Genomic DNA, 27,688 nt, shown 5'->3' with positions numbered 1-27,688 from the left:
AAAAAGCTTAGAGGGCAGGTAGCCTCTACACCTAGAGATACTGAGGGGTAAAATGATTGCTTTAACACATAAAAGAATGGAAATTCTGCATTTATTGATGCTTCCATGTGTGCTTTCATTTGTCTTCGTGTTGGAGTATAAGATCCTTATATGAGAGTGGTTCTCGTATGGTGTTTGCTCCACACATAAAATCCACTTGTTCTCTCTCTTCTTACAATAGTCATTCACAGCTCCATTGGGATATCCCCTTTTTCTCCGTGGTATACAAAAAGGTTATGCATCACACTCTAGACTTGGTTAAGCTACCAAGACTTCCTGGGTTGAACATAGTTTCCGAGCTTTGTCTAGCTATTGGCGTCACCTGGGTTGTGTACTAGAAAGGGGTTAGTTTAGCGTCAGGGTTCCTATTGACTCCCAATGTCAACATTGTGGCCTAACAGTCAAATCTCTGGCTCATATCTTGCTTACATGCTTGTTTGCCCACTGAGTTTGGTTTGGTGGTGATCTTTCTCATTGGGTTCTGGATTTGGATATTTCGATCCATTCTTGGATTCAAGGGTGGAGTCTTTCATTCAGTCTAATTGCTACATCAAGAACATAAGCCAAATGATGGAACCGAAAAACCTAGGATGTAGAAGATCATAACACTAGTCACTCTAAAGATTTGAATTCCTATATATCCACTCATGTGGTTCTTCATTGATCATTATGGGAAGAAAACTAATAATGAATGTGCCGAACTCATCAGTAGCTTTATTGTCTAACATTTTTAGTATGCACATAATGATCTAATGTTTGGTACCAAAGCATGGACCCCGATGAAAGTAATTCAAAATGATCAAGCATCACACTTAGAAAAAGTTTCTCCAATCCCGATATCCTCCGAGACAAAATTCCTCCACTCATTCGGTAGTGGTAGGTGAGAATCCTGTACAGGTCTGACGTCCCCACCTACTCCTTTTTGGGGAAATGATCATCATAGTGGGGAGATGGGGGAGGGGGGAGGGGGTTACGGGGGATTATTCAGGATGGTCGTGGGTACACATTGTAATATCTAAGAAGACAACTTTTGACTCCATTCTGGTAGGTGAGGGCCGTGAGGCAATGACATTTAGAAGTGGACTGTTAGAGGCTCTCTTAGAGAGTATTAAGAAATTATTGGTGGAATCTGACAGCCGAGAGCTTGTTTTATGTTTGATGGGAACAATATGGAGCATTCTGCTAGTGGTTCTAATCGGTTGTGGATGATATCTTATACTTATCATCATATTTTAGAGCTTGTTATTTTCATTGTATTCTTAGGGAGATGGTCGAGTCTTTTGGCCCAACAATTGTACATTCTATACATTTTAATGAATAAATTTCATTTTATTGGGGAAGAAAAAAAAGGACAACGATTTAGAATGGAAAGATTCATAAAAGAGAGGAATTCTTGGGTAGGAAGAGAGTTTGTTAATGTACACCAAATGATGAAACTATGTCTTGGAATATGATGGGCAAACCAGACCAAACTCCACAAAGGCACAGTGGTTCCTTTATCATGAATAGCTCCCAAGCCTACGCCGAAGAAAACTTATTGAATTGAAGAGGGATTCCAGACAATAATGTCACTACTACCATGAAGCCTTCTAATGATATATTACAGTTGATCCAAGACTAGAGAAGCAAAGGAGCCAGGAAGATACATTTGAGATGATAGAACACATAAGATTGAGCTGCATGAGAATTTAATTTTGTTTTTGATATATTCTGCCATCAATTTTTTGATTTGGGTACTTTTGCATCTAATTAAAGATTGGAATCCTTATCTCCAAAGTTTCCCCAAATCCTATAACCTTATCCTCTATTTCCTCAAGAATTTGTGTCTTGAACACCACGGTGCTTTTTCTTTTGTACACTTCACTTCTGCAAAGCACCTATTGCGATATGTAATATGCAATGGAGTTGTAATGGAGTACTATTAATCCTGCTACTTTACACTATATTAATAAGTTGCACCTCTAAATGTGATTATACAAGGAGCCCGAAATCTACACAGAAATATGAATACACATTGTTTGATAGAGGAATATAACAAAAACAAAAGAAAGCACTCTCTCCAATGAAAGTAGAAGCACTTTTAGAGTTGCAAATAACACAAGAACACTATCTGGAATAAGAACATAAACAAGAGCACTCTATGTATCTCTAACAATACCATAAATTGCACCTCTAAATGTGATTGCACAAGAAACCCGAAAGCTATACTTAGTAATGTGAACACACACAATTTGACGAAGGAACTAAATGGAAAAAAAAAAAGCACTCTCTATAATGAGAACAACAGCACTTTCAGAGTTGCAGATAACATTGTAATATTTCTGTAATAAGAAGAGAAACAGGAACACTATGGCTGCGTTTGGTAGTCATTCAGTTCCAGAAACGATGTTTTGTATCAAAAAACAGAAGTTTTAGTTTTTATGTCAAAATGCCGTTTTGAAACAGAAACATTGTGTTTGGTGAACATGTTTCAGGAACGATTACCCTAGTTGTTCACTTTTTTGTATTTGAAACAAAACCAAAATGATGGAACAAGGTTTTGTCGTTCCATCATTTTGAGTTTCTAGTATTTTTTCCCCCTTTTCATTCCAAAAGGACCGAAAAACATCAAGTTGATACCAAACGCTTTATTATGTTTTTTTGTTCCCATAGAACGGAAAAATGTCAGAAACGTTTTTCTAGATGACTACCAAACGCAGCATATGTATCTCTCACAGTACCATACATAGAGGTGTACATACACCTGCACATATTCAGTTTGATACATACAAGTATGCCACACCTACACCCAACCTCCACCTTGGCTCAATGCGTGTGCATTTGAAAAAGCATCTCAGACTCAACCCAACACATGAGAGAAGGGAGACTTCCATCTAGAACCCTATGTATCCCTTTTTAAGTCTTGTGAATACTTATAAGCTAGTCATTTCACTTTTTGAAGACCAATGTGAGACTATTCTTAAAATGTTCTTTACAAGTGGTCCTTAGCTCAAAACAACTCAACAAGTGCACGAAAATATCGAAAACGAAGGGGAAAAGATGACATAACATAAAAGAATATTTCGAAACTTTGAAAAAACATAAATTTTGAAATTATTTCTTCATTCCCCTCTACCTCTAGTCGTGGGGGTGTAGTGGAAATTCATCAAGAGGAGATTGCATTGGCTGACCGATTGGCAGTAGCAACAGAGGTTGAAGGAATGGAAAATGCGAGAAGAAAAGACAAGGGAACAACCACAATAGAGCAGGCAAGAAGGTTTGATCGCATCGCTACATTAAAAAAGTTGTCTACGAAGGTCTTATTTTGGAATGTGAGAGGTTTCAAGAAGGCCTCGACACGAATGGCTCTAAGGAATTTTGTTGGTGAGAAGAATCCTAATATCTTAGGTTTGGCTGAATCAATGATAGACCCTTTGGACTATCCAGCTAGATTTTTTAGCAATTTGGGATTTGAAACTGACCTGATTTGTAACTCCAAGGCAGATAAAGTTTCCAATCTCTGGCTGCTTTGGAAAAGAGGTATCCCTAAACCAGCGATTTCTTCTCTTTCTGAGCAGCAAATTTCAGTGAGGGTTGATTGGAAAAATAAATTGATCACGATCTCAGTTGTTCACACTAGTAGTTTTAGAGCTACTAAGAGAGAGTTGTGGGTGGAATCAGCGGTTGTGGCTACTATGTCTGATCCCTGGATGGTAGTGGGAAATTTCAATGCAATTTTGGCTTCGCATGAAAAAAGGGGTCTGTGTGCTTTTAATTTGGGCTCTGCAGTGGAGTTTGATGCCATGATCGATTCGTACGGCTTCATCAAATTACCTTCTCAAGGCGCAAAATTTATATGGACAAATAATAGAAAAAGAGGGGGAATGTGGCGGCAATGCTTGACAGGGGCTTTTGCAATGAGGCGTGGCTGAATCACTTTCTAGATTGTGCTCAAATGGTTCTTCAAGGAAATTTCTCTGATCATAGTCTAATTTTAGTGACTTTGAAGGTGTGTCCCAAACCAGCAAATTGCCCATTCCAATTCCATAAATTTTGGATGGAGGATCCTTCTTCCTTTCAAGTGATTCGTGTCTCGTGGGAGCAGAATATTTATGGGTCTCCTACTTATGTCCTTGCTCAGAAATTGAAGTGGCTGAAACCGATTATTCGATCATGGGCGAGGGAGACTTTTCCAAACTTTGAAGCTAAATTAATTCATACTAAGGATGCATTGGAACAGATTCACATTCAAATTGATGAGCATGGTATGGATGATATCCGATTTGGGCAAGAAGCTGATGCAAAGACTGTGTACCTTATAGCCTTGAAAAATCATGAGAGACTGTGGGCTGAGAAATCTAGATTTATATGGTTGAAGGAGGGTGATAGAAACTCAAAGTTTTTTCATCTCTATACCAAAATTAAAAGATCCAAAAACACTATTAGGATGGTGAAAAAGGCAGATGGTTCATTTGTTTCGGATAGAGATGGGATTGTCGATTACATAACCAACTACTATGAAGAATTTCACAAAAGTATGCCTATGATTGAACACATGGAATTGCTTGAGTCTATTCCCAGACTAATTGACGATGTGGACCTTCTTAGCCTGGATGTGATCCCAGAAGCGATTGAAATAAAGAGAGCTGTGTGGGATTTGGATCCCGAGAGTTTGCCTGGCCTGGATGGATACCCTAGTTCCTTTTTTTGATGCTATTGGGAGATTATTGCAGGTGATTTTGAAAGAGTTGTGAGAGATTTTTTTATCTCAGGTTTGATGCATGGCGGCCTAAACAATAATTTTTTGGCATTAATCCCTAAAATGGATGGGACGATGTCCTTAGACAAGTTCAAGCCTCTCTGCATGGGAATTTTTTCTGCAAGGTGCTTTCAAAAATCCTGGCCACTCAGTTATCTTTCCTTCTTCCTAGATTTGTCTCTGAGGAGTAAGGAGCGTTTCAGAAAGGGAAGGTGATTCACAACAACATAGCATTAGCCTCTGAGCTGACTAATATTATGTTCTCTTCAACAATAGGTGGTGTTCTAGGAGCCAAGATCAATATACAAAAAGCTTTTAACACTATTTCTTGGAGCTTTATTATTCAAGTCTAAGGAAATTTGGTTTTTCGGAAACCTGGTTGAATTGGATATATCAAATTTTATCATCTTCAAGAATTTCCATTATTCTTAATGGAGGTCCAGTGGGCTATTTTGGAGTTGAGTAGGGTCTGCATCAAGGTGATCCAATCTCTCCGATTCTATTTATTTTAGCTGAAAAGGTCCTCTGCAGAGGCTTAAAGAATTTATTGCACTAGAAAAAAAATCAAAGCCTTGAAAGGTTCAAGAGGTGAGTTAGTTCTCACCCACTTACTTTTTGTTGTTGACATCTTTATTTTTATAAATGCTTCCATCAAATATGTTAGAAACTTGAAAGGCTTTATGAGGAAGTACTAGGAGTTCTCGGGGCGGATTGTTAACTTGGAGAGAAGCAAGTTATTCATGGGGCCTTTTTCTCCCTCAAGGAAGCAATCCATTGTTGAAACCATGGGAATACCTTCTTGTAATTTCCCTACCAAATACCTAGGGGTTGAAAATTTTAAAGGTAGAGTAAAGAATCAGTTCTTGATGCCAACTATGGATAACATTCAGGATCATCTCTCGGGATGGAAAGGGAAAATTCTTTCAATGGCTGGTCGGGTGCAATTAATTCGTTCTATTATTTCAAGTATGCCAGTGCACAATTTTTCAGTTTATTGGTGGCCCTCTTCATTGATAGTGTTGATGGAAAAATGGATGAGAAATTTCATCTGGACTGGAGATATGGATTCCTCCAAAGAAGTGACTGTTAAACGGGACCAAGTGTGCAAGCCTACTGATGAAGGTGGTCTAGGCATTCGCAAGTTACAAGATATAAATAAATCTCTCCTCTGTAAGTAGGCATGGAACATAAAGCATGGGAATTCAGCCTTGAGCACTTTTTTCAAGGCTCATTTTCTGAAAAATGGTCACCCTAAGAAATATATTAAGCCTTCATCTATTCGGCCTGGTATTCGCAAAATGTGGTCTTTTATATCTAGCAATGAGAGATGGATAGTGGGCAATGGAAAAAAAATTAATCTCTGGAATGACAATTGGTTAGGAGATTGCTCCATTACTGAAGCCTATGGTCAAGCATTAGATCCTCTGAAAAATTCTACAACTAAAGTTTCAGAAATTATCTTAAAATTTAGATGGAATATTCCTGAGGTGAATTCATATGCTCTGAAAAATGTGTCTACTGCTGTTAAATTAATTTGTCTCCCCCAATGTGATATGGAAGATCATTGTTTCTGGAGCGGATCTATTTCAGGGGCTTTTTCTTCCCTTTCATCTTGGAATGAAATTAGAAGAAGAAATCCAAAGGTCCCTTGGCTCCCACTTGTTTGGAGTAAGGTTCTGCCGCCTCTTCAATCGGTGTTTGGATGGAGATTGATGCATAGAAAACTCCTTACAAATGATGTCATTTTTCAAAAAGGTATTCCTATGGTTTCAAAATGCAATCTTTGTGGTTTGGAAGTAGAATCATTTAACCACATCTTTACAAGATGCAGATTCTCAACAGATCTATAGAAGTGGTTTATGGACTATTTTGGGATAACATGGCCAGATCCCTGTGATCTAAATCAATCATCTATATGGTGGATTAGAAAAAATAGGATTCTGGCAACTAAGGATCTTTGGTCTTTGGGATTTGTTGTCATAGCCGATAATATATGGAGGAAAAGGAATGATAGGCACCGTGGGGGCCCTTCAATGACTATTTCTAATATATTTGAGAGAATCAAGCGTGATGTGTAGGATGGGAACTTTGTTCTACAGGGAATGATAAGACAGCCGACTGATCTTCTTTGTTGCCGTCAATTAGGCCTAAATGCTCTTCCTAAAAAAGATTATTCCATGCTTGAAATGATTTGGTATAAGCCAATATAAGGTTGGACAAAACTAAATGTAGACGACTGCTCTCTTGGAAATCCAGGGTGAGCGGGTGAAAAACGTAATAGGCTAGCGCGGCTCGCTTCACTCTGAAAGCGGAGCTCGTTGCTTGACTTGACTAAGCCCTGCTTTACGCAACAAAAAAAGCAGTGACTTCGGTTCCTTAGAATAAACTAACCGACTGAACTTCTTTTTGCGTATGTAATGACTAATGAAGATTACAGATTCGGTAAAAATGAAGAAACTTCGAATATCGTAGTTTCTCATGGTTATTTTGGCGGCGGGAGTCTTACATCCGAGCGAGAGGTCAGACCAATCCCATTCATTCTGGTCCGATCCGAACGGATCTTGTTGAATGAATTGATCCATTGTTGTATGTCCCACTTCTTAGTACATTTTTTCCTACTCGGACCCGCCGTACTTCCTTTGTTTGACTACTCCTGAGATATGGTGGAAACATTTTGTTATGGTGGAGAGTGGGGAGTGAAAACACCAATGTAGCAGAGAACGACCGCATGAATCGGAATCAACTTAACTTATTAAGATTAAGCGGATCATCAACCGAATCCACTACTTCATCGACTGGATCCGGATCATCGACTAATGGACCTGCTACCCTTGCTACCTTTGCTACTTGTGCTACTGGATTGACTTAAGTGACTACCGTTACTGATGGATATGGTTCTTCGACTGAATCAACAGGATCATAGTAATAAGCTTAGCAGTCTGTAGGATTTGCTTCAATGGATGGATCAACTGCCTATGCTGCTGGATTTGCTACTGATGCTGGGTGAACTGTTTAACCGATTACATAATCAACAACTGATTCGACTAATGAATAAACTACTGAACCAATAGGTAGGTAGGCTCTTCATCTCTTCCACGGAATTGGGTAAGTTCAAGATGGAGCACAAAGTACATAAAGGTTACTTCTTAGCACCGAAGGCTTATGCCTTAGACATAGGCCATGATGACAATATAATAAAGTATAAGGGTCCAGCTAAAGGCACAGTCAATTTAGAGTGGTTTGTGTTACAATACAATGATCCTTCTGAAATAAAGGTAGTCGACATTGAATCGTCATTCAATATTAATTGGCATACATTTACTATAGGCAAAAAGGAGTCACAATACAGCCTGGGAACCCCTGCAAGTTCCAAAAGAGACCATGTGTATGATGAGAACAATAAGTGGATAAACACACAACCTAAAGAAGTAATAGACTTTGGGGGTCAAGATAACACAATTATCAAATTAGATAATAAGGAACTGATGAAAGTATGTTCTTTACTTAGAGAGCAGTTATCCGAAAAAAATAAGGAAATCGTCAAATATAAGCAAGAATTACAAAATGTGCATGCCAATAAAGAGCAAGATGTTGCTAAAAATCAATTAATGATCCCATCCTTGGATGCTGCTGTAAATCTTCCTGATGCACCGCGCACTGAATATCCTACCATTTTAGACCTACCTACTCTGTACAAGGACCCACCCAAGAAGAAGGCAGAGATAAATCAAAGGATGATGATACCTAAGGCATGTTGTTCTTAGTGAGCTTTTCTACCTAAGGCACCACCCATAGCTGAAGACCTACCCAAAGGGCTCTAGTGGTAAATCCAGCCCCCTCTTCCATTGCTTCAAAGTGTATCGGCTGCCTCCCATTCAAAAACAAGCGTTTAACCCTCCCAACGCATCGAGAGAGATCTGCCTAATCTTTCCCCATGTCGTTGATCAATAGGATCATTGACAATGACTATTTCCCTCTGTCTCTCGATCTGAAAAGCTGAGCATCTGGCAATTGATGCCCTATTCAAGCGCGCTATTAGTTATAGTGGGGTATTGATGGAGTATAGATTGAAAATGATTAGATTGGTTCATGATCAATTGGCGTCTCGAAGAACATTCTTACATGCCGGGTCCATGGATATGAATAGTGGTTAGAGTCACCGTTCCATTCATGGCAGTCTGTTTCAGACGGCTCTTTCGAACATGTGCAAGGTCCAAGAGATCCGACGACCAGGGAGGGTTATAGGGATAGTTTTTGATGATCCAATCTATTTGATTACTAACCCAATCTACTCTATCTATCTGGGTAGATGTATTCTATCCATCTCATCTTGGTAGGCGGTTCAGTGAACCGCTAACCTATTTCGTAGTTGCAGGTGGGAACGTTACATACTGCCTTTGATCCATTGACCCGGGCAACCTCGTCTCTCATCGCTTGTTCGAGAGCTATAACTTCACTGGTGAGATTGCCAACTAGGGGAGATCTATTAGATTGGGAAGTTCTTAGCATATATCAAAGGTGCAATCCACAAATCGCATGTGTTAAGTATGGAGAGAAGATTCATTTCACCGATGCTTCGATCACTTCTCGATCGGGACTTCTTCCTATAGATAGCGAAGAGATAGATCTCAAGGAAGTTTTGAACTACTTCCACGCAAGGAAAGACTCATCGATAGTACTACTGATGGCAAGGAAAGCAGACTGAGATACCGATACCAAGACTAGCTTGAAAGAGAAAGAGATCACAGGCATGTGGTGAAGCATACCGAGAGAAAGAGCAGTGAAATAAACCATATCGAGCACAGGTCTCACTCTACAAGTTCAGTTCGATGAGCTCCTAGTAGACCTGTGCCTACTATCTACTTAGTGTGTGCGCTAGGGAAAGTTGAGTTGTTCTCACTATGTCCGGTGACCAACAAAGCTTGTGGACTACTATTCCACTACTGGGACAAACTCTTCTACATACTGGTGGGACTATTCACTGAATGACTAACTAACTGATTCGGGGAACAAAGAAGGCTCGATATCTACCTACATCTATAGTCGATGAAGATAGCGACTTAATTATACTATAGGCTAAGCCATCCCATATGCCCTTCTTTAGTGATATGGTTCGCAGTTCAGCCTGCTCAGCCCCAATTAATGCTTTCTTCAGGCTTCAAAGCCTTTTCGTTAGCAATCCCTTCCCACCACCCTCCATTCGGAACCATCTTCTTCCTTTCCTTCCCCACCTCTTCCGAACCTGAATAGACCAAGGCAAGACCCATGCGAATCAAGGTACTTAGCCGATGCCGAGTGCTATCCTTGTCCCGCCTACTTCTGATGAACCAATCCAAGTGAGTAGTGGACCATATCGAACAGTGCGGTCAGCCTCCCATACTTTTAGTCGACAAAGAGAAGGAAGGTATCAAGCTATTGATGATGGAATCCCTGCTTGCTTTCAGTCTCTGTTATCTTCTTCTATTATGTTAATTATATTCTTTCACTAACTAGATTTATCTATCTTTCTGCGCTCGATCCTTCCCGCTCGACTGGTTCTCCCCCAGTCCTAAAGCTTCTCCGATTGAATCCTTCTCCTTGCTAGCATGAAATGATCTCTTACAACTAGGGTTACGACGCACAAACCCGCACTACTGTGCCTAGGTTGTAAATAGTGAGTCTATCTTAGTCTGATGCCGTCTCACAGGGTTCTCATTAGCAAGGTTCCACACACAATGGGATAGCTTATCAGTACATGGTGTGGTGCCTTGGTGAGCTTGATACCAAGACATCCAATCACACCATTGATAGCAGCTAAGGATTCGGACCCTAGTACTCACTTATGAGAGAGTAGACACCATCCTAGCTCTTTCTTCCTTTACCAACCAATCACGTAATCATATTTCATTGTCGTTGCAGATGGCACCATTAAATACATAATTCCTCGATCTATTCATTAACGCGCAAGAGCCATCAGACTAGAGGGAAGTCTCCATAACCCACCACAATCAATCTTGAAGTTTCACAGCACGGATGCAATCAAGAAGCTGTTAACTATGATATTCAGTCAGTATCTATCTAACAATCAAGGGCTAACCTTCCTGCTTGCTTTCTTGATCCAATCTCGCACTTGGTCTGATCGCACCGTAGATCAAGTTGTAACCGAAGTAGACCAAGAAGGGAGTGGAATGATGATGACCGGGCAGAAGACTCTCTTGGATCTCATGGTTTGGTGCAAGCTCAGCTTTCCTTTCACTTGGCACAAGACACCGTACGCTACACAGAAGAACACAAGATTGATGAATGAATTTCACATCTTGATATTTCCACATTAGACTGATTCAATGGAGAAAGCAATGCCCTTGAGGAGTGACAGCTGTGAAGATAGACGACTCATATATATTATAGTATTTTACAGAGGAATGTGATTCATCTCTAAAAGCAATTCGTTCATACTCTTTCCCCATGCGATGATGCTCTATCTCTATGGATTGAGATGAGAATAATTTCCCTCTCTATAGTAGGATTCTCTATGCCTATACCTCTGACAAATCGAACCAAGCAGTCTGATCATCCTTGTCCGTCCCCCTCTTCTGTCAACTGTTGAAAGATCATAGCCCAGGAATGAACCATATCGATCTAAGGTTGCAAGGAAAAAGGGAAGGTGAACCAGACCATAGGGATCTCCTGATGAAGTCAATCAGAGAGGAGCTCAGACTAACGGTTAGGTTCTTTGTTGAATCTTCTCATCTGCTTAGCTTATAGAATCACACTGTTATAGCTATAGATAGGCTCAAATCACGGTTTATCATGATAGACATTCCAATCAATGGTTGGATGATCAATACCATGGAACTATTCCACTGTTGAATGACGGAAGCTTCTTCTTACTGATGGACTGATCCAGTGAGTGAAACTGACAATTAGATGGTTGAAAGCTTGTGCTTTTCTTCCTTCCCCACCCCCTTCGCGTAACTTCTCGCGTAAGGGCTTCGCTCAAATGTTGTTCCCAGGGCCTTCTTCAATAGGTATGATCTCATCCTTCCAAAAGAAGAGAGCTAGGCAGGTGACAGGCCAGCTTCAGAATGAGAATCTTCGACAACCTTCAGTTTAGCAATCATTAGATCTCGACTGACTTAGCTTGAAGCATGGTTTGCCATTTCGAGGCTCGATGCGGAACATTAATACATCGACTTTCAAGCAACTCGTAGTTGAGCAGTACTGCCATCAACTGTTCCAACATGTACAAGGACTGCGGAACATGGATAGAACGAGATTCGAACTCGCATGTCTCTCTTTTCCTGTTAGTTAGAAAGAAAGACAGAAAGAAACCTATCTTCCTTAGCCATAAAGCATCTATTTTTACACCTATTACTGGAACCCTTCCATTCTTTGTTCGTACTTTTGGGATGTTATTTGATCAGGAATTGGACTGAGAGAGCTAGCCTTGATTTCGTCTTCATTGACCGAGTAGCTGGACAAAGAACAAAGGAATGGGACCAATCTCACTCATCCAAATCCCCGTTGGTGAGAAGACTTGCTGTCATCCTAGAAAGTGATCAAGGAGCGGAACAGAGCATTCAAGATCGAAAGCTGTTGATGATCGATTACCATGATGTGACACGCTATCAACACCATTAAGGGTTAACTTCCTTTCAAGCTAGCTGAAGGTAGAGCTTCTTTACTACGATCACCAGATAAAAATCCAAGATTCAAAGATATAACCCGTGACACCGATCTGCTCGGGCTACAAAATACCGGTAAGATGGAAGCTTTGTCTTTCTTTCTTGCCTCTATCATTCTCAGTCTAGTACTCGTGGAATCCATTTTCGAATTCGGTATTCATTTCGACGTCTAGGTAGATTCATGTTCCGTTAGGTAGAATTAATCTATTTCATTATAAATATATTTTGTTATAAAGGATGTAAGGAAATCCCCCTACACTAAGCGATCTAGAAGCTTAAGTGAATCTTGGCATCTTCTTCTCCTTTTACCACTACTTAATTCTGCCAGGCCGTATGCCCATGGGTGCAGGATTCTTCAAAAAAGCGCGGGCTGACTTGGAGACCTGGGACCTTGGCTTAGCAACGAATGAAGGGAAGCTCTTCGAGCTTTCTCCGCCATCAGCTTATGTAGTGGTCGGCCAACTAAAGCTCGTGTTGCTTCGCTTCCCTCCCCCCTTACTGAACTAAAGTAGCCGTCGGCCTTCTATAAGCGACTTGTCGAGTCCCATTCAATCTATTTGGGGCTTTGCTTCTTGTTGTCGGCCCGTAATGCCTCCCTTCATTTGCTTGCCTCCTTCCAACCCAGAATGCCTACAGACTAGAAACTAACCACTAGAAGCTCACCCTTCGGGTGTCGCTTCCAGCGCAGGGGGCCAAGCATTCTGTCAGATGTCCCGGCCTGAGAGCCCCGTTCGCCTTTGGTACTTCAGTATATCTTCAAAAAGAAAAGCGCTACTTCAATGCAGCCTTAACTACAACTACATTACGCAAGCCCCACCGATACCTACCTATAGAGTCAAAGTACCAGTGACGGTGACTTTGACGGTTTATGGATTCAGTAAGCTAAACTCCATCAAACTCCTCAATCAATATCAACAAACAACATGTCATGACCAGCGAAGAAAACAACAGGGTGGTCGTAGATCAGCAGCAAGCAAGAAGCCGAATGCGCTAACGCGCCCCCAGCAAGAAAAGGCCTACCGCTAGATAAACAGCCTAACGTGCCCATGCAACCAAGCAACGGCTGATCTACGACCACCGTTGCCTTAACTCTGTTAGGGGCACAGTAGTTTGATTGTTGCACGTGCTAACGCGTCAAAGCATGCTAAAGCACAACGGCGCGAGCGACGTTGCTTCTATGGTCGTAGGTCAGCTCGGGCGCGGAAGCGAGCCTTTGGCTCGCCTTGTTCTGGCGCGCGCCTTACTCAAATAGGGGCGGAAGGGCTTTCTTCTTGGTTTAGAGTTGGGCTAAGTAGCACCTTTACGTCTAAGGGTGTTTGAGCGCCTAGCGGCTTGCTTTTTGGCCGCTTGCGAAGAAAGCCCCTAACCTAGGTTGGGCTAACGCATGCCCCTACCCTAAACGGTTAGGGGCTTTCTCGCTTGTTGCCTCCGTTTGTGATCTACGACCACCCTCCGTTTGCCCTTTATTAGTAAGGGGCAAGCACTTGGGCGGAAGAGATCACAGGGGCAGCCCTGTGGGAGCTTTCAAAAAATCTTTGGGAGTTCATTCAAATTATTTTGCAGAATTCAGAGCTCTGCTTAAAAGCATTATGCTGGCCAAATATTTGAACATGAATGCTCTCTAGATAGAATCAGACTCGGCAGCAGTCGTTATGGCGGTTCAAGCCCACTCCATTCCTTGGTATGTTTATCAGGACTAGATATCATGTCAGGATTTCTTAGCCTCTATTAGTTGGAAGATTACCCACTGTTTCCGAGAAGCAAACGTAGTGGCTCCTAGCTAGAGAAGCAGCAAAGACCGGAGAATTTAGTTTAAGTGTCTCTTTTCTTGCTCATATCAGATCAGAGATTGCTTATGATGCGGATTCAAGGCCAATGTTTCGATTAATGTATTAGTAGATTTATCTTCCCCTACTGATGGCCATGCCGAAGTTGGGGGTTTTTAAATCTATTTTTTTTTCCCAATGATTTGTACTTTTCTTTTTTTCTTCATTTTAATAAAATCCTTGAATCTTTAACCAAATAATAATAATAATAATAATAATAATAATAATAATAATAATAATAAATTAAACATAAATTCCAGCATCTTTCTCCTCCTCATATAATATGACCTCGCTGCCCATCTATGTATGAAACTATCCTATCGCACCTAATTGATGCACAATGCCACCTACTCAAAGAACCCTCTCTCTTTGTTATTTATTTATTTATTTTTATTTATTTGAAAACTCAATTTGAGTTTTTTTATATTTCCATTCTAATACACAAGATGGTAAATCGTGTAGTCATGAAACTGATCAATAAGAGGTTGGATTATAGTGGAGCACTTGCCTCTCTATGTGCTGAAATGCTTGAATGAAAGATTCCACGAAAAAGAGGTCACAAGATCAAAAAACAGAAGCAAGAACAGGACAGCCTCACATTCCAATTTTCAACATAATAAGCCCAAATTAGCATCCATTCCAAGTGGGCTACTCTTTTTGTAATGTTAGATAGGGATTTCGATTATTTATTTCTTCCAAACATTTACAAAGTGATAGGTGCACTTTGACATTATGACCTACTGAACATAACTAGTGTTTCAGTTTAGTGTGGTAATAAATCCTACTTATTATGGTACTCTTTGTCTTTTTTTTTTTTTTCCAAGTTCTGAAATTTTTATTAAAATAAGAAAAAAGCATATAGAACAATACTGAGATACAAAATACTGGATTCTAAGTACCTTCGAAGCTTCTGTTGTGTTTTTAATGTAGTTTGAAAATATAGAGGAGTCTTATTGTCAGAATAAGAAGTCAAATACAAGATAATAAAAATTAGAGAGGACCTTTAAGGGTCAAAGATGACACCTAAGTTTAGGGTTGTTTGGGGACTCATTCAACCCAATTGTTGAACTCACTCAACCACAAGGGGTCCTCAAATTTTGAGATTATGTGAACATATTTGGTGATTTTCATATANCATATATAGGACAGAAGAACCCTGCTAATCTGTTGTAGGCAACACCAGTTGGAGGGCTAATGTGGAGACACATAGAAGCATCTTCAACACATGGAGGGGGGGGGGGGGGGGAGGGCACAACAGTTGTTTCATGCCCTCTCACTCTAGATATTGCCTATGCCAGACCGACAAGAATCTTTATCATACGTATATATATATATATATATATATTTCACAAGGGATCCTTTTGCATAGGTAACCCAACTATTGGATAGAAAATAAAAATTCTATTGTTTCCCTATGAATTATTATTGGGCTGTGTAAGGTACATGCGGCCAGCACACAGAACTTGTGAAAGAAAATATTTTTCTTTTCAAATGTTGTGAATAAGAAATTCACATCACTCTTGGCATGTGTTAGGGTTGTCAATTTTGGTTAAGATTTGAATATGGTAAGAAAAAAAATTATTGGAAGCGGTTTCATGCCCAGTGGGTCATTTGAGTGAGTCTGTTTTGAAATTTTCAAATAGATAATCTTAATAAGATCCCTTAATATAGCCAAAAAAAAGTTTGGTTGATATGGGGATGAGACAAATCGATATAAAATTTTAATATTTTATGGGAGAAGTTTTCCTTCATGAAGGGGCATCCATCATTCTGAAATAATTAATATTGAACCCTAGTAGATAGAATGAAATCGATAGTGCCCGCTACCTCTCGTGCCATTCCCTATCAGCAACATCTATACTCATTCGTTCTTGACTTGGGTGTGGAAAAATTCGGTCTATATTTTATCAATTATTCATATTAATTTATGAAAAAAAATTCTATGATTTTTTTTTAAACAATGGATGTCTAGATCATCAGCTTGACTAGTCCCATAGACCCATATTGACATCACAATCACATGGACTGAGTCATACTGAAATTGAATGAAAAACATTCAACTCCCCTGAAAGTTGTGAAGAGCACTAAACACCCATTGAGTTTTTTCTAAGATTCATCCACCAACCAATCGAATCCTCTTTTTTTTTTCTGGATACTTACATGATTTGAGGACTTAAGAAACCACCATACTCCTTCTCAAGTGCTAGGGGACAATCCCAATGAAAGAGAGTCACGAATGGCTGCATGCCTACACATCAAGAGAGAATGTATATCCAAGCTTGGTGGAGAGAGAGAGAGAGAGAGAGGAAGTTGGGGTTAATATATATTAAAATTATCTGGGTAATGTGAGTTATTAATACGTACCATTGGATAGAAGCTCATTGATGAGGTTGTTATAATATCTGAGGCCGTCGTTGTTCACACCTTCACTAATCTTTCCCTCTGAGTTAAATCATTTCAGATCGTTTATCAAAAGTTCACAAAGTAACCCCACCCCCACACCCACAAGAAAAAGAAAAATGATGATCTACATACTGGGTAATAATCTCGGCCAAGAGATGGAGAATCTATAAGCATCCAGTCCCATTTGCTTCAATGAACTCACATCTTCCTATTAAATTGAATATCAAGATAAGTTTTTAGTATGGACCCATGGAACTAATTAGGCCGAAGACTTTGATACCCATTGTTAGTAAAATTAAAAAAAAAAAAAAAAATGAATATTAGGAGAAGTGTCCATCACTCATCACCCACGGGTATTATTGATAATACTTGTTGTATTCTAATGGGATGAGGAGGCTCAACAACTAGCTAATAACCATACCTTGTAACGATGATAAGAATCAACAGCCACATCTCCATTGCTGTGATCAGCTATTTTGCCTATCACCGCAAATTTATATGGTAAATGAGCACCTTAGGCATTAATATGGCCTTCATATACATTTAAAGGAACAATTACACAGAACACACATTTAAAAGAAAGCAAATTTTATCTTTTTTGTTATGCATTAGAAATTAAAGGAACAATTACACAAAGAAATTTATTATTTGTTAGATTCGAAGACAACAAAAACCCCGACCCCTCCTGTATTCAGATAACTTCCAGGAAAAAAAAAACAGAGAAGAAGAACTAGGCACTTGGGCAGGCCATAGAGGAACTTAATGTTGAGCTAGATATTTTTGGGTAACATTAGATTAGTGTCAAAAGAGAGAGAGAGAGAGAGAGATGTCTTATTTGTGCTAGGAATTGCCTTACCTTTGTTCTAAGAAGGTAGTAGGAATTGCATATTTTCTGTATTTCTATCTTTTACTTTTTCTCAATATATATATATAATTTATCAAAAAAAAATTTACAATTTATATCGTCTGATTTTATCACATAAAATAATGATATGATTAATCTGACTGTTCCATATCTAGAGAATTTCAGCCTCTAATATCATACCCTCCCCTTATATGTAGAACAATGTTGTCTCATGGACACTTGTAATTTTGCCTGAATTCAAATTTTTTCTTTTAAGGTAAGATATCAAGTTTAGTAAAAAAAAAAATAAATTAAATACAACCAAAAGAATGACCCTCCAATAAACTGAAGGACAAATCCTTCAACAAAATAAAAAAACTCTCACTAAGAATCCAGAGAAGACAAGCCTTACATAAAGGCTCTGAATTTGGCCCTTGCGGGAAACTTTGATCCAACTGAAACTTTAACATGTTTATAAGCAACCTTGGAACCTGACCCACTTCTCTTTATAAAAAGCAAGAGAAAATACCTGGATATTTGTGAGTGAAGTAGTCCCAGTTACTTGGGCCTTTACCATTTAGAAATGCCCCACCTTCATACTGCAAAAACCAGACCCAGGACACAATCATTCTCAGACATGTTAGTCTATTCAAGTTCTATCAAGAAAACCAAAATTGGTGAATAGAAATTAAATCAGATAAGAAAAAAAAAAAAATAGAGCACAATGACAAATGCCGAACTACTAATAAGAAAAACTTTAAAACTTCAAACACAAGAACACAAGAGTAGTGAAACATATCGGTATACCTGATAAGCAGCTGATCCTGCCCCGAAAACAAAACCTTCTGGGAAGCTACTCCGACTGAACGGAAAGGAGACATTACTTGCAAAGAAACTTGCTGCTTGAACATACAGGTTCAGACCGTTCAGTAGCACTATGAAGCCCAACACCAAGACCAGAGAACCTTGAGTTTCCATTACTTTTTTTTTTTTCTGTTTTCTCATCTCCCTCTATAAGGGTAGTGTATATATATAAATATGAAAGAATCAATTCAGAGAGGTCAATGGATTCAGACTTGGAGAGTGGTCATAATTAATAATTCAAAACCCAACTGCTATTGCTTCCCTTCATTTTTTTTTTATAATTTTTTTTAATTATTAATTTTTATACGTTTAAAATGTGGCTTTAACAATCTATAATACTCCCCATATAGCATTTTTTTTTTCTTAGTCCCACTAAAATATTTATATATAAAAGCTTTTTTAAAAGGAGGGAAGAAGAAGGGGAAAGGTGGAAGAATAGGAAAGTTGAAAGTTAGATCATAACTTGTACTAACGATGAGTAATGCCGGAGGTGGGAGTTGAAGGATAAGTGGGTCTTACCGACAGAGAAAGTGATTAGTGGGGCTAGGTTAATCCTCGAATTTCTTCTTGTAATATTTTTCACTTTTTTAATTTAAATAAAAATTGATATTTTAGAGAAAAAAGACAAAGTTTTTGCAATTCCATCAACATGTGAGGAACGAGGACTTGGGATAGCAGAAGTGTTAGAAAATTTAAATGATTTTAAATTAATGCGGATACTTCAATTTGAAAAGGTTGGGATTCCAACCCCGTAAGACTTGGTCCATGTGTTATGGAATCATATGAACCCATGGGACTAGTCAGTCCGAAGGTTTAGATACCTGTCTTAGTAAAAAAAAAAGTGTTAAATTTTTTTACATAAAAAACAAAAAACTGTGTTGAATCTTTTAATAATTTTAAATTGATACTTTATTTTAGGAAGGTTGAAAACAAGATCGTACCATCTATTGATGATGAGCCAAGGCGGGACTTAGAGCATGGGTGGTATTATTGACAGAAAAAGTGATTGTATTTCCATCATCATATTAAGAACGAGGAGTGAGGACGTACTACAGCAATTTTGGAATTTTTAAATAGTCTTAAATATCTATTTCATTTTTTTTTTTTTTTTTTTTAAAGCTTGTTAGAAAGGTTATATCTTGTCTTAATAGGTATCAAAGTGATCAATAGGTTTCCAAGAAAAAAAAAAAGAAGATCAATATATCTTTAAAAAATTTGATCACTAGGTATGACAATTGGAAAACTTATTTTTATAGAAAAAGACAATTTATATATCTTTGGAAGACAACCCTTGGTGGATAACCTCTTGCGTCTATCAATGAAAATGGATTGGTCAACCAGACTTTGGAATCAGCCCAATGTTGATCCCCAAAGTGAAGCTGCAGTGCTGGAATTCTATAATAATAATAATAATAATAATAATAATAATAATAATAATAAAATTATTATTATTGTTATTAATTTTGAAAACCAAGGTCGGCCTTGGGCTAAGGCATTTTCGGGGTTAAGCCTAGTCCAACCTTATATAATATATGTATTAGAAACTTATAAAAATATACCACCAACTCCATTGGTACACCACCAACTTTTTAATGGTTTATACCTTTTATTTTGCTAATCTATCCTACAATGCTCCTTGTTGGACACTATAGGGCCCATGGCCAACCAACTCCTAAGAAGGGTGAGGAACACACACACATGACTGGAGTTAATCCTTAGATCACCAAGCACGCACTAGCTTCAACTAGCCGATGCTGCTACTACTGTGCTAGGCACTAGAACCACATTTTTATAGTTTATACCACTAACATCTATATAATTTAAATGTACCACACACTGACATTATTTTTTAATCCACAAAAGACACAACTACATTACACTAAAGTATTATTCTGCTTAATCTTTAGTAGTAGTAAACTTTCATGAGAATCTTTTCTTTTCTTCTTCTATATTCCTCTAAGATGCCTTCTAATAAACCTCCGACCATGATTCTATTTATCTTTGTAAGATGTCTGTATTTGCAATTTTGTTTAGCCCAGGGTTTTAATTATCGGTGCGTATCGTGCTGTATCGGCCGATACGTATCCGTATCGGTAGGCATCGGCACGATACACACCGATACGCTACGGGGAATTTTGGGCCTCTTTTTGTGTATTGGCGTATCGTATGTATCGTATCGTGTCGTACCGTATCGGTACCGATACGTACGATACTCTACAATACGAACTTTTGAAAATCTAAAAATTCCTGAGAGTATCGGTACGTATCGGTACATATCGAAGGTATCGTGCAGTATCGAGCTGTATCGTACTATATCGGTACGATACGGCTACTTAAGTGTGAATTTTTTGTTGTTTGAAACAAACACTTCACACTCTCACCAATAGTTTTCTAGATTTTTTATATGTTAAGTAAAAACAAGTGTTCTACAACTTCCATGGAAATTTTTGATTTTTCTCAAAAAAATATATTTTTTAATTTTTTTATTCCGAAATTAATTTAAAAAAAAAAAAGAAAAATCCCCCCAAAAATTTTTTTTTAGAAAATTTAGTTCATTCAACTATTAAAAATAATGTCATAACTTATAATTACTAAATACATGATTTCAAATGAAACCCACATTTTTTCCCCAAAAAAGTGAGGGTTTCAATTATTTTTTTTTTATTTCTCAGATCTACTCAAATATATTGGTCCACACTTTGTTGATTTTTTATATGTTCTTTAAAAACATTTAATCTACAACTTCTATAAAAAAAAATTTAATTTTTCTATAATGAAAGGGAGACCCACTACCATAAATTCGACTGGGGTAAATATTGTACCTATATTCGACAAGTGCAGAATATCATCGTAGTTGCTCCTATTGAAGAAGAAGGTCCTAGCCAAGGATTTGAATCACCACGACACTCTTCACGGCACTCATCACAGTGGCAATGGCAATGAGGAAAGAAAAAACTGTAAAAAACTCAAATCTCATCATTTTGAACATTTTCAACTCAATATATTTGTCTATCAATACGGTACCCTTTACTTAAGTATTTATGCATTCTACATGTTATATATAGTTTTTTTTAACTATTTTTTTTATGCAAAAGTGTATAAAAATGTGTTCCCTATCCTTTTATGTCCGTATCTTTAGCGTATCTCCGATACGATACGATACTCTCCGATAAGTATCTTAATTTTGACCGACCGATACCGATACTTTAATCCTTGGTTTAGCCGATTTATTTTGATCTCTTTGTGTATAGTCTTATATATTTGACATCCCCTATTTTGATTGGTGTTCGGCAGCAGCATTTGAGCTCACAAATTTGGAGTCTGGTAACCTTTCGGTGACCGATCGTATTATACGCCTGAGATTCATCTTCTTATCTCGCTGCTGCCCTTGGTCAGTGATCATTTCACACCCTTATGTCTGTTGCTCAGGGGCCGGTTTTGGGACAGAAAACTTTCTCTAAAATAGTTGGGAAATCATTGCTGCCTTACTTTGGCTATTCAATATTAAACTCTGATCAAGAATGGGGCCAGTTTTTATTTGGGTCTGTGAACCATGGGCTTTCTGCGGCATAGAAATAATTATTTCATTCAGGCCCAGGTTTCATTTTCAGATTTGGTCAGTTTTGGGTCAATCCTGATTTGGGTTGGAGATAGGGAGTTTCAAAGGTTTTCTATTTTAATTTGTAATTTTCTTCTTGAAAGGGAGTTGTCATTTCAGCCTTGGTGTACTACCTACAAACATGGTGTATCAAAGAGAAGTGATTTGCAGCTATGTCTTCTCTCTCTTGCCCTTGGTGATGGTTGGCATATTCTCAGCCCCATTGTCTTTGTTGAGCAGCTTCACTTGGGAAGGTGATCAGCAAATAGAACATAGAATGGTTATTCCTACTATAGCAATTTCAAGCCTCAATCTTACATGGTGTTAGAGAAAACATCAAGAAATACAAAAATAAATCAAGACAAATCACACAACACAGAGATTTAACGAGGTTTACATACTAGTGTGGTGTGCTACGTCTTTGAACTAAGAAGAAGATGTTTCACTATGAAAAAGAGGGATTACACCCAAATAGCGGCGAGAAAACTCGTCATGGAACCCTAGCTCGAAAAATCCCTCAAATTACAATAACAATGCATAACAAGACGATAGCACATTATATACTCCAAGTCTCAGGTAGCGGTTAATCAAGTCGAACCATACCACGGGGGCGTGGCCCTTGCACCCCCATATGAGATCAGTGCTAGGCTCTGGGCTTAGGCCGATCTGCTTCCATCACATATCTCAGAAAACTTCCCATTCGGGTCGCCACCAAAATATGTTGAAGTGAGTCAATCTTCAAAACAGATCAAGAATTCAAAACAAACTTAAGAGATAGATATGGTAGGTATGGATTACTTCTTGTTTCTTACAGCTTGGTTGGTGCAGTCTTCATTGTCGCGGGGCATTATACTGTATCATGTTGCAAAAGCTCAGACAATCACTTTCGAGGGAAGGTTGAGAACAATGATAAAAGTTCTCTTAATCATCAGTCACTAGAGAGCTCTATAGCCAATCAGCCCTTTGAGTATGACCATCACAACCACAACTGGGAAAAAGTGACTATTATGTTCAACTTCAAAGAGGACTTATTATGTGTTACATGAATAAAGGAAATGGCTTCTCTTATATAAAGCTAAAAAATTTGGCAACATAGACTATATTCATACATATTAAACTTGAGAAACTTAATCTATCACATAATCAGAGGTTACAAATGAAATGTACCTAGTGAAAGTCCTTCGCGAAAGATTCAGGTTCTGTAATTGTTCAGCAAAGAAGCTCTCTGTTAGATCGATTGACCCGTCTTTCTGAAAGTATTACATGACAATGCAAGAAGAAAATAATCATCCATATGTAATCTAAAGCAAATATATAGTCCAGTTTGATACCAAAATACCTACTTATGTTCTTTGTGGATCATCTTCCAATTAAAAACTATATATTGAGAATTGAAAAAACAGGAGTCTTATAGATAATAGAACAATTGTGCATAGAAATACTAGAAAACATTCTAAGCTTTGAAGTAGAACAGAACAGCAGAAATACTTTGTTTCCTGAGCTGATATTGGAGATCAAGTTAAGAACTCCTTCCTGATTTCAGTCACTTCATTTCAGGGCATTTGAGGATGACACAATGCTCCTGAACTGAGATGAAGTTACAGAGGTGGGAGTCTGTGCTTGCAAACCTTGGTTTGAGGAAAGCTTAGAGAAGAAAACTTTGTGCTCATCACTTTCCACAAGAGCCTGGAGAATTCTAGGAATGGGAGGTGGGCTAACCTCTATTATCCCCTCAAGTATTTGAACCACCAGACCCATTGATGGTCTTTGAACTTCACCATCTTGGATGCACGAACATGCAACTTTACAAGCTGTGCGAAGTTCTGCAAGATCTGCATTGCCTTCTAACATGTAATCCAAAAGGCTAAGGATTTCTTCATCTTCATTGATTTTTCTTGCTGCCCAAATTGGGAAGTACCTAAACTTCTCGATAACAGATTGGTCAGAGTTTCTCCTCCCTGAAATAAGCTCGAAGAGCATCATACCATAGCTGTAAACATCAGTCTTTGCAGTGATGGCAATGCCCGAAAGCCACTCTGGTGCAAGGTATCCTATGGTCCCTCTCATGGTTGTCAAAGCCCGTCTGAATTCCCAGCCTACAAACTTTGCCGAGCCGTTGCTTGGTTAATGCTATCTTCCTGCTGTCTTTAGCGCTTCCCTTCTGTCTCAATCGATCGTGTCCTGACTCAATCCGTTCTCTTCCCTTACTTAGTCAAAGGCAGCAGCAGAGGTCGATAGGCAGCAATAAGTCAATTTGTGCGCCATCTGTCTTTTTTCCCCTATCTCTTGCAGTCGCTCCTCTGGCAACTGGAAAGTCTCTCAATCGCGAGCTGTCAGCTGTCTGTTCCACTCTATCGGTCTCTCCTTTCTCAATGAGACTCGGTCTGCGTAGTTAGTGCCTCTTGTCGAAGAATCCTCTAAATCGGCGACGATGGGATGAGGTGGAAAGAAGTTAGGCGTAGCCTTTAAGGCGAATAAGTCTTTCTGTTCTGTTACGATAGCGAGTTTCGGTAAGTTCAGTAAATGAAGTGACAGGCGAAGGTGGAAGAGATAGACCTCTTTCGGTTAGTCGGGTTACGGGCCACAGTGTATAATGCACTCTAGGCATTCCTCATGGAGATAAGCTAATGCTTTAGCTATTCCAAGTGCAATTCGGTATCTCGTTTTCCTGTCTAAAACCTTAAAGAGTCCCATGATTTATGAAACAGATGGTAATCTAAAGAGCCTTTAGGCATAAAATCATAGACCAGCAGGCAGAAACCTTTGAGTACCTTCACAGCAGAATCCACGGAGGCGAACCGGGTTAACATGTTGAACCATTCCAATCGTGCTTACTTCAGATCGGAATTGCTTCTCTCCTTGACTGAGGTCTTCAAGCTTCTTCACCGCTACTACAGTAGAATCAGCCAATGTCCCTTTAAAAACAAAACCAAATCCTCCTCCCCCCACCTTTTCAGAGAAGTTCTTGGTTGTAATTTGTAAATCTCTGTGCGAAAATGGAACAAAAAATCCCTCAACTGCTTTTGGAGTACCAAGTAAATTCCTCATCTGCATTGCCCATATTAGAACCACCAGAGAGAAAAAACCCAATTCAAAGTTCCCATTTCCTTCTGAGACTATGGTCTGATTTCCAGAAATAGATTCATCAACAGATAGGGTGCTAGCTCCGATAGAGAGATTGATGTTAAGAGAGAAGCAGAGAAATAGAACAGGGAGAAAGAACCATTCATTGTTTCTCATATGTGCACACTGTACAATAACGGAGAGACAAGCTAGCTATTAGAACAGGAGGAGGAGACGGTAGCAATAGAAGAAAAAATGGCTAATGGGACCAAACATGTTCACCAAGTAATTTCTCACTGTATAACAATATTTAAACAAGTCAACTGAACCCTAAAGGCATGGAAGGTTAAACACTTCTACAAGTTTCAATTAAGAGCATGCACTTCAAAAAAATTATTTAACAGAATGTACACACCAGAGATCGGATTAGGTTCACATACGAGATTATTTTTGTATATCCGTGATCCATGGATTTAGAATCCACATTCTTGTTCTTTATGTAATAGATTCTAAATCTACGGCCAAGCATGTACGAGATTATTCTGATATGTGAACCTGACTCGGATTCTACACACGAGTGCCTGTGGTCAATGGAAGGACATGTGGCAGCATCTTTAACATAGGATGGTGAGATCTTTTCACTCGCTATATTTTGACACAAGTATACACAATGTGCCAATAAGGTAGCATTCTTTCTTCCTAAACAAATGATGGAAAACAGTGAAATACATACATAAAGGGAATCGTTCAATTTTTAGTGAAGAGACTCAAGACACTGACTGGTGACCATAGACCCCTTTTTTTTTTTTTTTTCTTAGAGAAATACTACTCTATTTCTTATTGAAGAATACACTATTTCCTTGATGAAAATAGTTGTTACAAGGGACTGCTAAAAGATTTGGATGATTTCATTTGCCAGACTCGACCAGTTCAGTGGACGACTTATTTGACCCACCAATCGTATTCGAACACAACTTCTCGGGAAAAGTCCGTCTCAGCTTAAGGTGTTTTCCATCTCCTGTCACGGTGAGATGGCATGGAAAACGCCTTAAACTCAGAGAACCATTCTCCTTTTTAATTTATCTTGATATTTGGTTCTGCTTATTTTATCATGTGAATACTAAGAAATAAGCAACTTTTCTTAATTTGGGACTTCCTCTAATTTCTCCCCATCCCCAAGTTTTTGAATTATCATCCTTCTATTGATGTTTCTTTCTTTCCGCTTTAATGCATCATACCTTTAGTGACGTTTTGTCCCACCTGATCATATGAATCGATCCAACATTATGTGATCTAATGGATCAACCTATCTTGGAGGAGTATTTATTTGCTTTATTGTCTTGTTGAGCAAGTAAGAGCGTGATTTGAAGATTTTAGAGTTAGGGTTTTTTTGAGAGAGTTTTTGTTGCGTATTTATGTGTTCTTGAGAGATCTCCATTGTTATCTATGTCATCTTTGTTTTAATTTATTCATTTTTTTCTTCATATTTCTTAGTGTTTGTTCTAACACCAACCAAGTGGGCTAGATCAAAATTATGCACCAAAAACACACTTAGTTATCCAATTAGACCCCAAATTTTTTAATTAGTTTAAAAAGAAAAAATGATATCCCAAAAACTAGAAACATAGGAGTATGTATTGGTTCTAACAATTGGTTAGATAGTTAAGTCCTCAGATTAAGAATATATGTCTAAATTTAGTGGTCTATCATAAGTCTGAATTCAATTACCCTTAAATTTGTAGAGAATGGTCTAGATTGATCACTAGTGTAATCTTAATTTCATATACCTTCTCATATATTATCACATTCCCTTGTATTTTTCAACTGTCTATATATTGGTGCACACTTTTTCCGTAGCCCTAGGTTTTCAAAACTTTATTTTTTGCAAACTTGGGTGATGAAGGTTCGCTCAGATCAGAACAGAGGAGTTGGAGACATGTCTCAGAACAAGATTTCCAGAGTCAAGAAGTGCTGCCTTAGTAGAATTTGATGACATGGAGGTCAAATTTGTCGACCAGAGAACCGTTTTTGATGAGTCAAGAATGATTAGATTTCCATCCTCATAAGAGCTTGAGTTGAGAGGAAAGTTTATCAGAGAGGGGTTTCTCTTTGTTTCCACCCAAGCAATGGTCTTCTCTGATGTATCACCTGGAGAGAAAAAAACCCAATTCAAAGTTCCCATTTCTTTCAGAGACTATGGTCTGATCTCCAGAAATAGATTCATCAATAGAGAGGGTGCCAGCTCCAATAGAGAGATTGGTGTTAAGAGAAAAGCAGAGAAACAGAACAGAGAAGTGGAACCATTCATTGTTTCTCATGTGTATACACTGTACAAGCACAGAGTTTCTTTTTACGAATTACATTATATAAAGAATGTTGGCCAAAGAGAAAACTCTTCCTCCCCTCTGGAATTGATTGATCCAAATAACACTAATAAATGGTGGTTATTTTACCAAAAAGACAATAAATTAATGCAAAAGTATCTTCTATCCAGGAGTGTAGTTTCTATGTAGTAGTTTTGTGTCTGACTCTCTCCTCATTCTTATAAAATGACCTCTTTGTCACCTTTGAATTGAACCGAATGGGAAATGCTGAATGGGTCTCACATAAGTGTGAAAAATGTTAAGTTTGTCTCGAATTATTGACCCG

At 38.5% G+C, this 27,688-nt stretch overlaps 2 protein-coding genes and 1 pseudogene across 2 annotated transcripts; 1 reads left to right on the top strand and 2 right to left on the bottom strand.

The window, feature by feature from the left end:
* The first annotated feature begins 7,893 nt into the window (after positions 1-7,893).
* Positions 7,894-8,541, top strand: LOC122060651. The gene has a single exon (XM_042623774.1). The coding sequence runs from the start codon at positions 7,894-7,896 to the stop codon at positions 8,539-8,541; it is 648 nt and encodes a 215-aa protein (XP_042479708.1).
* Positions 8,542-16,423: 7,882 nt separating this feature from the next.
* LOC122060650 (cyanogenic beta-glucosidase-like) lies at positions 16,424-18,494 on the bottom strand. The gene is made up of 6 exons (XM_042623773.1): positions 18,322-18,494; positions 18,044-18,113; positions 17,092-17,150; positions 16,803-16,878; positions 16,632-16,709; positions 16,424-16,515 (listed from the first exon to the last, which is right to left on the bottom strand). Exons 1-6 carry the CDS (start codon positions 18,490-18,492, stop codon positions 16,424-16,426), a joined length of 546 nt encoding a protein of 181 aa, XP_042479707.1. The 5' UTR covers positions 18,493-18,494.
* A 5,014-nt stretch (positions 18,495-23,508) lies between these two features.
* Positions 23,509-25,216, bottom strand: LOC122060649 (annotated as a pseudogene).
* Positions 25,217-27,688: the final 2,472 nt, after the last annotated feature.

This window comes from Macadamia integrifolia, chromosome 14, assembly GCF_013358625.1.
Source record: "Macadamia integrifolia cultivar HAES 741 chromosome 14, SCU_Mint_v3, whole genome shotgun sequence".
In the NCBI taxonomy this organism is placed as follows: domain Eukaryota; kingdom Viridiplantae; phylum Streptophyta; class Magnoliopsida; order Proteales; family Proteaceae; genus Macadamia; species Macadamia integrifolia.
The sequence above is the reverse complement of the archived record's forward strand: the minus strand, read 5'-3'. Positions and strand labels throughout refer to the sequence as shown.